The following is a 13,805-nucleotide window of genomic DNA, read 5'->3' as shown; positions in this document are numbered from 1 at the left end:
ATCAAAAACACATCACATCCCTCCCTCAACAACCAAACATAGAATTGAAAAACACCAAAACCCAAATACCTAAACTTGAAAACCCACACAAATCCACATTAATCATGAAAAATAAAAAAAGAAATATTATATGTACTTTCAAGTGTTTATTTTCTCATGTAGCAGTGAAAATTACTATTAAATTTGAGATCAATTATTTTACATTAATGATGATTTTCGTTGCTACGTAAAAAAGTAAACACTTGGAAGTAAACATTTAAAAGAACATGTAATGTTTCTCAAATAAAAATGTGTTAAATGTTTATTTGAGAGATAACTCTGCTCTCTCGAAAAAAATGTTATAATGTAACATAAAAGTAAAACTTATTTTTATATTTATAAGAGCGTTTTGTATTTGAATTATTTATTAATATTTTTATCTTAAGAGGGAAAACCAAAAAACAAAATATTAACAAACAAATTAAAGTTTTGCTATAAATACATGTTTATATTTGGTTTTTCAATCACAAAGAGTATGCAATAATCATAACCCTCTTAAGTTTTCGACATAAATCTTCATGTTTCATGAGGATTTAAAGTGAAGGACAACAGGGTCAGGAGAAGACCTAAAAAACTTTGAGGTCAATGCACATCGCCTCAAGCCTTCAATGATCAATCTCCTTTACTTTTTTTTTTTTTTTGGACTCACTCGGTGCCTTATTGATTGATTCATGCCACTAAAGGAGGTCGACCATGATGGAACATTGACCCAACAATATTCTCTGATCTACTAATTACCTTTCCACAGAAATTCTAAAAGCCACCGTGTTGGCTATGGACCGCCCACAAGCCTAACTTCTGCTATGAACTTTGCGTAGAACGGCAGTTGGTTGATTGAAAAACATTCACAAAAAAAAATAAAAAATAAAAAAATTGTATTTTTATATCACATAAAAACAATTTTTTTAATTAAAAAAAAAATACTTTCAATTTCTCTCTTTTTTTCCTGAGCTAGAATTTTGAAGGTCCAATTAAGTGTGAGTGAAAATATTAATTATTATGTTTTGGTTGATGAGGGACAAGGGCACAACAGTCATTTTCGGCGTCAACGGGTCTCCCCTGGGTCCGGCAATATTATCTTATCTCCAATATTCTTCGGTCAGTTGCTTTTATGTACTGCCAATCTGCCTTGACGAATAGCACGCACGGGTCGGCGTAGGCAGTGATTTCTTACTTTTCACCCATTTTCAAAAAATACTATTAAGTCTATAATTTCAATTGTGTTAGGTAATTCTTCACTTATTTCTTAAAAATCGTGTAAATCACATATTGCTCAATTGAGGAAAAACTATAAACATTGTTAATTTAATAAATCTTGTGCTTCCTAAAAACTAAATTACTTTGATGTTTTTAGTTAGTATTCGTTTTGAGAGAAAAAAATAAGCTAAAGACAAATTAGAGAAGAGCGTTTGGTTTTGGCTATCTTGATTCGTCAATTAGAGAAAGTTTAGAAAACGACAAGAATAACTTTGTATCGCGTGGCTAAGTTGTAGGTCTCCATAGCTAGAGAATTATTATTATTTTTTTAAAATTTAAGGATATAATTGTATTTTTACCATAATATATATATATAAAAAATATGACAGTACGAAAAATAACAAATTGAAAACAATAATTGTCGAAAAATACGATTCTTAAAAAAAAAAAAAAACAATTTAATTAAAATATAAACATATTAGATAATATTTTAAAATTATTAGTTAATATATATGTCCAAGCATTGAAATGCTGGACGTGTAGTTTTCCGTATCATTTATTTTCCATGCTTAAATCTGGTCTGCCTAAAAAGATTCTGGTCTGACTGTTGACATTTCTGAAAGTTGTCAATTTCAAATGAGAAGGCGTAGTAGATGAGGTTGTGACAAATTAATGAGAGAGCCGCAAGGGTTGAGAAAGCGTAGTAGTAGATGAGGTTGTGACAAATGAGAGAGCGGCGAGGGTTGAGTAATTTTAGGAGGCAATTTATAGGAATATTTTATATATTTTAATATTTATTAGAAAGACTTCTTAGTTTTGTTTGTGGGAGAGAATATATGATATTGCTTTAATTGAAAGTTTTGGAGGACATTGCAAATTGTATGATAATTCAATTGAGCTCGGTATACTTTTTTTCAAAAAAGAAAAGAAAATAAAAACTAAATTCAACTTATAAATGCCTAATTCAACAACCAAAACAATTCACGAAATCGATTTTCTAAATTGGGCGTGAAAATTTTATTGAAATTTAGTACCCCACATTGTGGAAGTTGTAGGATTTACATGTTCCAGTCAAGTTGAAATTCGGGCACACCCCAAAGAAAATTCAATTGGACTTTGTGCACTTTTTTCCAAAACAAGAAAATAAAAGAACAAAAAAAAAAAAACTAAATTCAAGTTATAAATGCCTAATTGAACAACCAAAACAATTCATGAAAGATGATTTCCTAACCTAGGATACATAGTCTACCTACCCCAAACAAGTGAGGCTTGCAGTCCTTTCTATATGGGCTACCTTGAATTTCAAAAAATTCGAGTACCTCGTTTGTAAGGGATTTCAATCCTAGTCCTATATCCCATTTCGCATCTTCGGACGGGATATAGGACTAAACAGACTATGAAAGTGATATATTTTTGTTGATTAATTTACTTTCACATCATGCATGTGCAATCTATTTGCTAGTTTGAATGGAAAAATTGAACGCTATAAACTAGTATCAGTTTATATCGAGATGGTAATAAAAACTATAAGGGTAATAACTTTTACAACAAATTTTGTTTTTTTATATAAATTGACATAAGGGTACAAAATTGATCAGAAATGATTAGGAAAAATATTTGACTAATTAATTTAATTAATTAACAATTGACTTATTAATTATTATTATGTATGAAAATTGTATCAAAAAAATGTAGGTTTCGTTTGTTTATATTTTTTGAAGATATTTTATTTGTTTGAAAAAGTGTTATTTGCGTAAAGGTAAAACTAATTTTATATATGAATATTTTGTGTTTAAATTGTTAATATTTTTGTTTAGAAGGAAAAACTAAAAAGGAGAACAAGAATAAAATATTGCCTGCGCAAACCAATTTCATTTTGCAAACCGAAGCATTTGACAGCTAAGCCCATTTCCACTCCGTCTCTCTCTCTCTCTCTCTCTCTATAAGCAAACGCAAACGAACTATATTCACCTGCCACTACTCTCTTCTTTCCAAAACCACCATCACCAGCAATGGCCGTGACGGACCTCTTCGCTGGAGAGATCGCCACGGAGCTTATGAAGATGCTGTTAACGATATCACGCAAGTCCTGCCTCTGCAGGTCGAGCGCCGAGCAGCTCATTTCCTCAATCGGGGAGCTCCTCCCCATCATCGAAGAGATCAAGTACTCCGGCGTCGAGCTACCGGCGCATCGTCAGTTCCAGCTCGACCGCTTCTCCGAGGCCCTCCGGGACGGCCTTGAGCTCAGCCACAAGGTCCTCGCCTCGCCCCGCTGGAACGTATACAAGAACCTGCAGCTGGCGAGGAAGATGGAGCGGCTTGACAAGACCGTTTCGAGGTTCTTGGCGGGTCTGGTCCCGGTTCATGTGCTGGCCGACGTTCACAACATGCGGTTCGAATCCGCCGAGCGGTTCGACCGGCTCGAGCGAAAGCTTGGGGCTATGGCTATCGGAGGAGGAGGATGGGTGGAGGAGGCGGTGAAGAGGGTGGAGGAGGAGGAGAGGTGGAGAGAGAGTAGTTTGGTGAGCTTCGGGGTGGCGTTGGACTTGGGGAAGAAGAAGGTGAAGGAAACTGTGGTTGAGAGAGATGACTTGGGGGTCGTTGGGATTTGTGGGATTGGTGGTTCTGGGAAGACCACCTTGGCTAGAGAGCTTTGCAGAGATGATCAAGTTCGAAGTGAGTACTTCTAATGTTTTTTTTTTTTTTCCCTTATGTTACATATGATTCTTGCTGTTACTGTTGTTGTTGTTGTTGTTGTTTCTGGGTCATGATCTGTTTGTTTGGTTTCCCACATGAGGTGGGAATCTAAGGAGAATGAAAGTTTAAATCTTTAATTCTTAATTTTCTATTAAAATGAGCAAAATACCTCTGTTGTATCTAATTTAGATGAGCGTTTCAGTTGAAGTATCTGGTTTAGGTTGAAGGGAACAAGAGAACATATGAAAGTGAGACTTGGGAATTCCATTGGATTTTGTTCCTAATTATCATCATGTGCAGGTTACTTCAATAATAGGATTTTGTTCCTGACGGTGTCTCAGTCTCCGAATGTGGAGCAGTTGAGAGCCAAGATTTGGGGATACATAATGGGAAACGAATATTTGGGTGCCAATTATCTGATTCCACAGTATAACCTGCAATATCAAGGGAAAATTGGAGCACGAACCCTGGTGGTATTAGATGATGTGTGGTCGCTCTCAGTGCTTGAAAGGCTTATATTTCCGGGCTGCAAAATCCTCGTGGTTTCAAGATTCAAATTCCCTTCAGTTATCAAGGCTACTTATGAAGTAGAATTGTTGACGGAGGACGAATCACTGTCTCTGTTCTGCCACTCTGCTTTTGGACAGAAGTCCATTCCTCCTCCTGCTAATGAGAATCTAGTCAAGCAGGTGCCCTCATAGAACTGTTTTCCAATTCCAATCCTTAGCATGTGAAAGAGTGAACTTTGGTTGTTTGTGTGAATAGGAAATGGGTTATGTAGTGAATTTTGGTTGTTTGTGTGAATGGGAAATGGGTTATGTAGTTTACAAATTTATAGCTGGTTACCTTATTCTTTCTGATGTGCATTAAATTCAAATTTAATAGGTTGTGAGTGAGTGCAAAGGGCTTCCTTTAGCCCTTAAAGTGATTGGAGCTTCACTGCGGGATCAATCTGAAATGTTTTGGGCAAGTGCAAAGAACAGATTGTCTCGGGGTGAGCCCGTTTCAGAGCCCCATGAAAACCAATTGCTTGAACGGATGGCAATAAGTGTCGGGTTTTTGTCCAACAGGGTCAGAGAATGCTTCTTGGATTTGGGTTCCTTCCCCGAAGACAGGAAGATTCCTCTTGATATCCTTATCAGCATCTGGGTACAGATGCATGATATTGATGAGGAAGAAGCATTTGCCATTCTGGTTGAACTTTCAGAGAAGAATCTCCTCACCCTGGTGAAGGATGAGAGGTAAGCAGGTTGCGTTTTCTTTAATTAGCCTGAACGTATGCTAATCTTATTTTTAATAGGCAAGCATTCTAAACCATTAAATTTGTTAATCTGGCAGAGCTGGAGACATGTATAGCAGTTGCTTGTTCTCTGTTACTCAACACGATGTGTTGAGAGACCTTGCTCTTCATTCGAGCAACCAGGGACACATAAATGAGCGCAGGCGGCTGCTTATGCCAAGAAGAGAGGCAGAACTTCCAAAAGAGTGGGAGAGGAATTCTGATCAGCCATTTAATTGCCAGATTGTTTCAATTCATACAGGTATATCATCACTCTTTCTAGATTGCTTCACTTTCCTTTATCTGCTACTCTTCACTCACTTTCACTATAATTTGACAATATAGGTGAAATGAGAGAAAAGGACTGGTTCCACATGGATTTCCCCAAGGCAGAAGTGCTCATCCTGAATTTCTCCTCAAAGGAGTACTTTTTACCTCCCTTCATTGAGAACATGCCGAAGCTGAGGGCATTAATAGTTATCAATCACAGTACAGCCAATGCAGCCCTTCAGAACTTTTCAGTTTTTACTAATTTGGCCAACTTGAGGAGCCTCTGGCTTGAAAAGGTTACCATTCCTCAATTTTCTGAAAATTCCGTCCCCCTAAAAAATTTGCGGAAAATGTCCATTGTCCTATGCAAGTTTAACAGCTGCCTTGGTCAGTCAGATATCGAATTGCCCGAGCTCTTCCCTTGCCTCTCAGAGCTCACAATTGATCACTGTGATGATTTGGTTGAGCTTCCTTCTAGCATTTGTGGGATGCACTCACTCAAGACTTTGAGTGTCACCAATTGCCATGGTCTATCAGAGTTGCCTGCTGACTTGGGTAAACTGGAAAACCTACTGATCCTGAGGTTATATGCTTGCCCGAATTTAAAGACGCTTCCTCGTGGCATATACAAGTTAGATCGGTTGAAGTACCTCGACATTTCTCAATGTGTTAATGTGGCATGTCTTCCTGAAGGGATTGGCAAATTAGAAAGTCTGGAGAAGATTGATATGAGTGAGTGTTCGCAAATTATGAATCTTCCAAAGTCTGCTGCTTCATTGCAATCGCTGCGTCATGTGGTTTGCGACGAAGACGTTTCTTGGCTGTGGAGAGATGTGGAGAAGGCTATTCCAGATCTTCATATTCAGGTTGTTGAGAAATCTTTTAATTTGGACTGGCTAAATGAGTGACATAATAGACTTGTCACCATTATTTGATGTACCATAAATAAAAGTAGAAAGAAAAATGAAGCGAAGCTTTTAGTGGCATGTCTTTCTTTTCCTTGCTTTCTGGCACTGATACGATAAAAATGCAGTCACTATAGCCTCAAATGACACATGCTTTGTTTGATAGCCAGCCACCAGCCATTGGCATTTGGTTGGATCAACGTTCTGAGCAGCGTGCTTAAGGGATTACAGTACACAGAATTCTCCCTACATCACTACAAATCCAACCAACCAACACTCAAAAATTTCTTATTCTCTGCATAAAACTGCGTTATAGTTGACTACCTCATTCAACTGACCACCAATCACTGGAAATATAGCCCGTCTGAATCCAAGTCTCTAATGCCATAATTTGTTCCCTTGCTCAGAATTGCACCTCCGCAATGCATCAGTCAAACTTATGGAGTCAATAGATTTTTTTTGGCAAAAACCCACATTCTTTTTTCAAGTGGAAGGAGAATGATAGCAGCTTGGAAGCATTAGTGACAGTTGAATCCTGTCACATGTGCATCCGGTCTTGCAATAGGACAGTTTCATGTGAAAAGTTGTCTATACTCTACCTGCTTGGACAATTTGAGTAACTATCTAAATTTAAATAAGTGAAACTTTATCTGTTCATAGAAGTGTTTGGACAATTTAAATAACCTACCTAAATTTGTACAAGTGAGCAAACAACCTATGACATAAAATAATGTCACAAATCCTAAGGAGCAAATGACAGATGTTTAGGAAGAATTTAGTCACAGATTTGGGGGGGTTGACTAAATACTGTACACAAAGTTGAATCCAAAAGATAAGACCGGATATTCGGAAAATACGCCACCTATCTCGAATCCTTTTCTAGCATGGGGCTTGCCGGGTGTGATTTGGACAGCTTCTGCATTATTATTATAAGCAAAACGCGGAGAGAGAGAGAGATTGAGAGAAGCGCGTGATGTGGGGGCACTTTTAAGAGATTCGTATCCGGCATCCTCAGTGACTTTTGGTCGGGAGTAACATCTGTGAAGCTTCTTTAGTCAGTTTCTAGGCTTTGGTTGTTGATACTTTATAGCTCAACTACTCTTCGTTCACACCTAAGGCTAACAGTCAATAAAACTATATATTTCCATATATATATATAATAACAACAGAAGCAGTTAAAGATGCGGCATGATTAAATTATGCAGTAAGTGGTTTCGTCATCTACCATTTTAATCAGTATCAAAATATTCAGTTCTTTTTTTCTTTTTCTTTTTTAAAAAAAGTAATCTCTTTATCCTAATACTAGCTCTCTTGTGAGTCATGAGTCTCGCCTCTCCCCTTTTTTTTTTTTAATAATTATAGCCTTGTTGACTATGAACTGAGTTTCTTTTCATTTCTTCTTTTGTTGTTGTGATGCAATTATGAGGATTGTGTTTCACATTAAAGAAATACAAAGAACAAGAGTACTTAATATATATAAGTGGACTGAAGCTTATTAACTTAATCTTTTGGACTAGAAGTAGTGTCTTTTTATATATATATATATATATATATTAATTTACTCTTGTTTGACTTTCTAATGTTTCTCTCTCCAACATTTGCAAATAATTCCAGCCCTTTGACTAAGAAGAAAGCTTTTGTACAAACAAGATTGAAAATCCAATATATTAAATAGATATGTGCTCAAAACACATGTTATCCTCACTCTGAACCGGGGTTAAATGCTGAAATTCCCCAGTAGAAGAATGGCGTTGTGCCTGGTTACTTGATTACTTACCGGGGTCAAACTTAAAACGAAATTTCCGCCCAATGAGTTAATAGAGAGCTTTGTTTCTGCAGAAAGCAACTTACAGAAGTTTTTTTTTTTTTGCTTTCTTGTTGTTTATGCGGCTTGGTTTGTTTTTTTTTTTTTTTTTCCCTTGTATTTTCATAGTTATGTTTGTATTTTGCTGCTTTTGTGTTGTATGGGTTGCAGTCTCATGGTTAAGACTATTGTAACCGATTTAGTGTTGGTGCCTCTCTTTTCTACAGTTCCTTATACGGACTCTAACAATGCTTATCACTCTAGCCTCCTTCGGGTGATTGTTGTTCTCAAGTGAAGGTTCAAATAGGGTTTAGAGTTCAGATTAAGAGTTATAGTAACCTTTTTCCCATTTTTTAACAGAAAAAAAAAAAAAAAGAAAAGTTGAGCTTTCAGCCGTCAAAATTTTGATTTGAAGCAAACAAAGTTCGTTCGTAAAGATAATCCATATAGAAGGCGGCCAAATGTTTAAAACTACCATAATAAGAGTTGAACGTGTCAATTATCAGGGTTACAAGATCAGGTCTTTTATAATGAAATCTGTGGTATTATTGTTCTGCATATTTTGATTGTGGAGACAATATTAGTGGTGATTGACTTCATAATTGTTTGTATAGTAAATAACAAACACTCCACATGCATCTGGTTTCCACAGAATAAGTGCAAATCCTAGCAGTATATTAAATAGCGCATCTGTTGGTGGATAAAATTTAGACATACAAAATTGTAGAGAATGAAGCACCAGAAAGGTTCATGGTGAGCTCGTTTTTTCAGTCAGCACAACAATGGCTGATGCCTCCAAGAGCCAATATGCTCGTCATGCTGAAACTATATGGACAATCAGTGGCAGTCTAATCTATATTTCAGAACACGCCTTGATTTACATATTACAAAACAAATGTTTTGAAAACACAACAAAACCGATGTTTTGCTCATAGTATATAGCTAATATACATGTGGGTAAGGGTTATTCAGAGAAACCTTGTAGGCATAAATTCATTTAGCCTCATGGGAAGACCGTAGAACTCGCCATTTCTAGCATCTCCATTCCTATTTTGGAAAGGAACCCACCATTGAAATCCCCTGTCACTAACTGTGCGCTTTGCATCAAGTGTGTGATCAAGCAGCGTCCCAACGATTATTGCCACGGTTGGCGGCGACGAGAATATTGTGTTAAAGATGTTGTTGAACTGTAAGTCACCAAAATGATATGGAATCACACAAACATGGCATCATAAGAAAAGAAAAAAGAAAAAAAAAAACAAAAACAAATTATGCATATTATGGAACTTTTTTTTTTAATTATTATTATAAAATAATGAATAACTAGATAGCAGGATTTATCTTCAACTTGTCTCACAACCAGGACAACTCATTAAATGTTTCTAACATTTTTTAAGAAACATTCAGACCAAGGACTATGAAGGTCAATAACTAAAGAATGGTCAAAAACGAAATCGCAAGGCCCCTAAATCAAGTTTGCTAGGTTTAAAGCAGGATTTAGAACACTTGGAAGCTTGCCTCAAGGCTTAACCCTAAGGCTCAATTCCGCTAATTTAATTCCTGTCTAAGAGCATGAGATTCATATAAGGGCATAAGGTCTTCGGTTGTGCATATTTGTATTTCTGTTCGTGCAATATAGGTGCAGATTCAGTTATTATTTACTTTTACATAAACTTTTTTATGCCTCGTCTCAAACCTTTACCTTCTATAAGATGCTGAAAGAGTTGAATATTGTAAAGATAAATTCAGAAAGAAAAAAAAGAAGCATATTCTGTAAATGACTTACCCATCCACCGTCTGTACTAATTGGTCCATGACCATTATTCATATCGGTGTTCGTGACAAAATATTGAGGTATTGATATCGCAAGGAACAGGGTCAGGCCCAAAACGTAGAGGTTTCTCAAGGAATTACTGTTTGCAAACTGTATGTGTGAGATCCCAACAGCAGCTGCAGAAAAAGAAAGGGGGGGGGGGGGGGGGGAAATTTTCCTTTAAGAATACATCAACTAAATTAAAACATATTAATTACAATGAAAACAAAATCACTCACCAACCATGCCAAACAAAACACAGTACATGGCAGCAAATATCGATAAAGGAATAGATGCAAAGAATGCACCAAACTTCCCTGAAAGACACGAGGTAACACAATCAAACTTCAAATGACAAGGCCAATTGGTGATAGGTAATAGGAAACGGGTAATGGGGAAATGAAACTCGCTGTAGAAAACAAACCAAATATGGAAAAGAAGAGCATGAAAGCAGTTGAAATCTGCACTGCTCTTCTGCTCCCTATGTGAGTCACTCCAAGGAGCCCAACATTTTCACTGCATTTATCATCAGAACAAGTGAGTAAAGCAAGTATCTACTTCTTCATACAGCATCATAATTAAGGTTAGAAAACCCAAGAATGCTTTGCCAAGCATTTACAGGAAAGGTTGAGACTCAAGCTAAACAGCGACCAAAACAGATTAATATATTAATAATTAAAGCATCACTTTCTTACACAGATGCAGTAGTACCAACAACAGAACCAAAGATCCCTTCAATAAGCATGCCAATACCCTGCATTTGAAGATAAGCCTTAATTTTACATTCCTAATGGTAACACAATATTAGGATTTATTTTACATTCCAAATGGTAACGCAATAAGCCTATGGCTGCACCTGCAGGCCAATACTTCGACTGAGAACATGTGCTGGAGGGGGTGTAGCTCCTGATAGACGTGCCGCTGCATAAAATGTTCCAGTTGACTGCAGACAAAGTTCACTGAATATTACATTGGGGAAAATAGACAAAAGAACTAAATTTAAATTATGGAAATGATTTTTTATTAGTGATTTTCTGGAATAGTGATTAAACCAACCTCTGCAGATGTAACAAAGGCTGCCCCAATCATCCCAAAGACATGGCTCGCTCTGAATATGGGAGTGCCCCACTGAAATGGGTAAGGGATTTTAATCCTATATTGGAAACAGAAACCAAAATCTTATCAGAGATGGATTATTCTGTGAAAGGGAGTGTAGTGAGACTCCATGTCCAAACAGAGGACCTCATATCTGGACATACCAAGGAGCAGCTGATATGGGAAAGGTACGATCTGTGCGACAACTCAGTTTAGTCTGCCGTTTTACATGGTTGTAAGCACCAGCTGCAGTGAGCATAGCAGCAAAAGCCCAGACAATACCAATGCAAAGAAGCAAACCAAACCTCTCAAATGTGATAGAGGCCAGACGATGATGGATGTGCTTCAATTGCTGCACAAATAAATATAAAGTTCACCAAACTTGCGGTGAAGAATCTTAGAATCAAGGTGTCATTTTGAGAAAGATATATAACCTGCTGGACGAAAACCACTAGAATAAGCATGGGCAGGCCAATCTCCACACAATTAGCAAGCTGCATAGAGCACGAGAGAGTCATACATTGATTTGATTATTTTATTATCAATGCCACCAAAGCAATGGAGTGTTCTTTAAGAGAAATTACCACTGGGAAGCCCCTCATGAACAGACCAAGACCCACTACACAAACAAATGGTACGATAATAATGGGACTAAGAAATCTGGGAGGAAAAATGCAAAGTTGGAGCAGTTAGACCAAAAAAAATGAGTCAGTAAATAAGATGGAAAGCAGTTTGTAGTCGGAAAATAAGATGAGTAAAGTAAATTTACTTTGCATATCATGATTACATTACCTTGTTAGGTTCCCCCACACCTTACTATATCCGAGAAAGATGTTGATAAAAGAAGAAACAATTAGGGATCCTTGAATTGTTCGCATAGTGTGCAGAAACCTCTGCAAGCAAGCACCCTCGTCATAATCATCAAGCAAATCCTCTGCCTTCAAATCTTAAAAACATACTCATTCTACTTTACAAACCTGATGCTCACTCGTGAAGACCTCACCAGATAAATCATCGATAATTGCCAACACCGGTAGGACGAAAGCAAATGATGCACCCATCACTGTAGGAAGCCTAGTCCCAATGAGTGTTTGAAGCAGCGTGTTCAGTCCCGACATAAAGAGCAATGTTTGAACAACACGGGCTTTATCACCCTATTTCCATCAAATTGAGCTTTGGATTAAAAAAGATACGAGCCCTCAAATTTAACTTCCATAAAATTAAAATAAAAAAGATTTAGTGCACAAAAACTTACATCACTCCCCCCCATTGGAGGCACTAGCGTATTGGCAATCAAAACCGTAGTTCCAAGCATCACCACATAGTGCTGGAAACCCAGCAAACATGTTTCCGCTGTAAAGTTTACATTGATTAAAAGTAATTTGTTGCAGAATATCCATAACTCAGAATCAAGACCAAAATTTTAACCAAATTAATGTCCAATTTTTATTATTATTATTTTTTTTTGGGTTAGTAATCGAGACGAGTTTGAACCCACGAATAAGGGGAGCCTTAAGTATTGATTAATTCATTAAATTTAACTCTTTTTGTTAGCTCAAACTTTTAGAATATGTGGTAATTTAACATATCCTATAAAAAAAATGAAAAGAGAATCAAAATCAAGGATTATAAAGAAGAAAAAAAAAATTGATATGCAAAAAGAGAAGATCCCAGAGAGGAAAAAGGTATGAATATGGAATAAATTTGCGTGATCCTCTCTCAAACCCGCCCCACCACATCGATAGAGACATGCAGCTAAACTTTTGAAAAGAAGAAGAATAATAATAATAATAACAGCAAAAACACCAAAAGCATCCACCTTTTTATCACAGAAACTTTAAACTATACCCTTTTATCTCTTTTGCAGAATTAACAAATAGATTCACTAATAGATACCAACTGAACCACAAAAATCAATAAGAGGAAGACAGAAAGAGGACACTAACGCCAATTAGGGTTGGAGTGGATGCAGAACTGGAGGTGATGGAGTTGCTCGGCCGGAGCCCAAGTGGGTCCCTTTGCGGCTCCCATAGGTAGCGCCGGCGGCCTCATCGGCGGCGGTCCTGGCTGTGGCTGCTGGTTGTTTGCTGTTTCCACCATCTTCTTCTTCTTCTTCTTCTTTTGGTTTCTAACTCTTCCTCTGCTCTAGCTTTTGTATTGCTCACTAGGGTCGGTGTTACTCTTCTCTGACAGACTACAAATCACCGACACGAGAAATATAATGGAAAAAGAAAAACGAAAAAGAAAGAAAACTTTGATATAAATATATGAGATTTAAAAGTAAGTAGAATCGATTTCTTCAAGAGAAGAAAGCTGTTTAAGGAGTTCTGTGTGAGTTAGCTGGGTGCGTTTGGGATTACGTTAAGGTTGTCGTGTACCGAGGAGAATAAATAGTCATAATAGCGTATAGGCAGAACTTGTGGGGCTTCAGTCTCCGAGGAAGTTACCAGTACTTTCTTACAGGTTTAACTTATCAAATAAGTTCTCAAATTTCCACAAACAACAACTTTGCCATTGCTTCATGTGACTTTAACCTTATCAAATAAGTTCTCGAATTTCAACGAACAACTTTGCCACTTGTTAAGCATGATTGGACTTTCTTTTTAGGTCGTTTAATTATTTATTTAGATTAATTGGGTTTCACGTGAAGTTTCTTATAGTAGTTGTTTAAATTGTCAAATAAGTTTTGAATTGTCTCTTTTATTT

The 13,805-nt window shown here is 36.9% G+C and overlaps 2 protein-coding genes across 2 annotated transcripts; one reads left to right on the top strand and one right to left on the bottom strand.

Annotated features, from left to right (window-relative positions):
- Positions 1–3,134: 3,134 nt before the first annotated feature.
- Positions 3,135–6,468, top strand: LOC132185931 (putative disease resistance protein At5g04720). Its single transcript, XM_059599748.2, has 5 exons — positions 3,135–3,912; positions 4,234–4,622; positions 4,819–5,174; positions 5,272–5,474; positions 5,558–6,468. Exons 1-5 carry the CDS (start codon positions 3,249–3,251, stop codon positions 6,388–6,390), a joined length of 2,445 nt encoding a protein of 814 aa, XP_059455731.1. The 5' UTR covers positions 3,135–3,248; the 3' UTR covers positions 6,391–6,468.
- A 2,377-nt stretch (positions 6,469–8,845) lies between these two features.
- Positions 8,846–13,458, bottom strand: PDE135 (Xanthine/uracil permease family protein). The gene is made up of 14 exons (XM_059597552.2): positions 13,046–13,458; positions 12,355–12,452; positions 12,077–12,253; positions 11,892–11,992; positions 11,684–11,759; positions 11,534–11,593; positions 11,264–11,451; positions 11,061–11,157; positions 10,861–10,947; positions 10,700–10,758; positions 10,429–10,520; positions 10,244–10,321; positions 9,978–10,141; positions 8,846–9,378 (listed from the first exon to the last, which is right to left on the bottom strand). Exons 1-14 carry the CDS (start codon positions 13,197–13,199, stop codon positions 9,160–9,162), a joined length of 1,650 nt encoding a protein of 549 aa, XP_059453535.2. The 5' UTR covers positions 13,200–13,458; the 3' UTR covers positions 8,846–9,159.
- Positions 13,459–13,805: the final 347 nt, after the last annotated feature.

Source organism: Corylus avellana, chromosome 7 (assembly GCF_965113065.1).
Source record: "Corylus avellana chromosome 7, dhCorAvel1.hap1.2, whole genome shotgun sequence".
NCBI lineage: Eukaryota > Viridiplantae > Streptophyta > Magnoliopsida > Fagales > Betulaceae > Corylus > Corylus avellana.
Note: the sequence above shows the minus strand (reverse complement) of the source record. Positions and strands in the feature narration are given on the sequence as shown.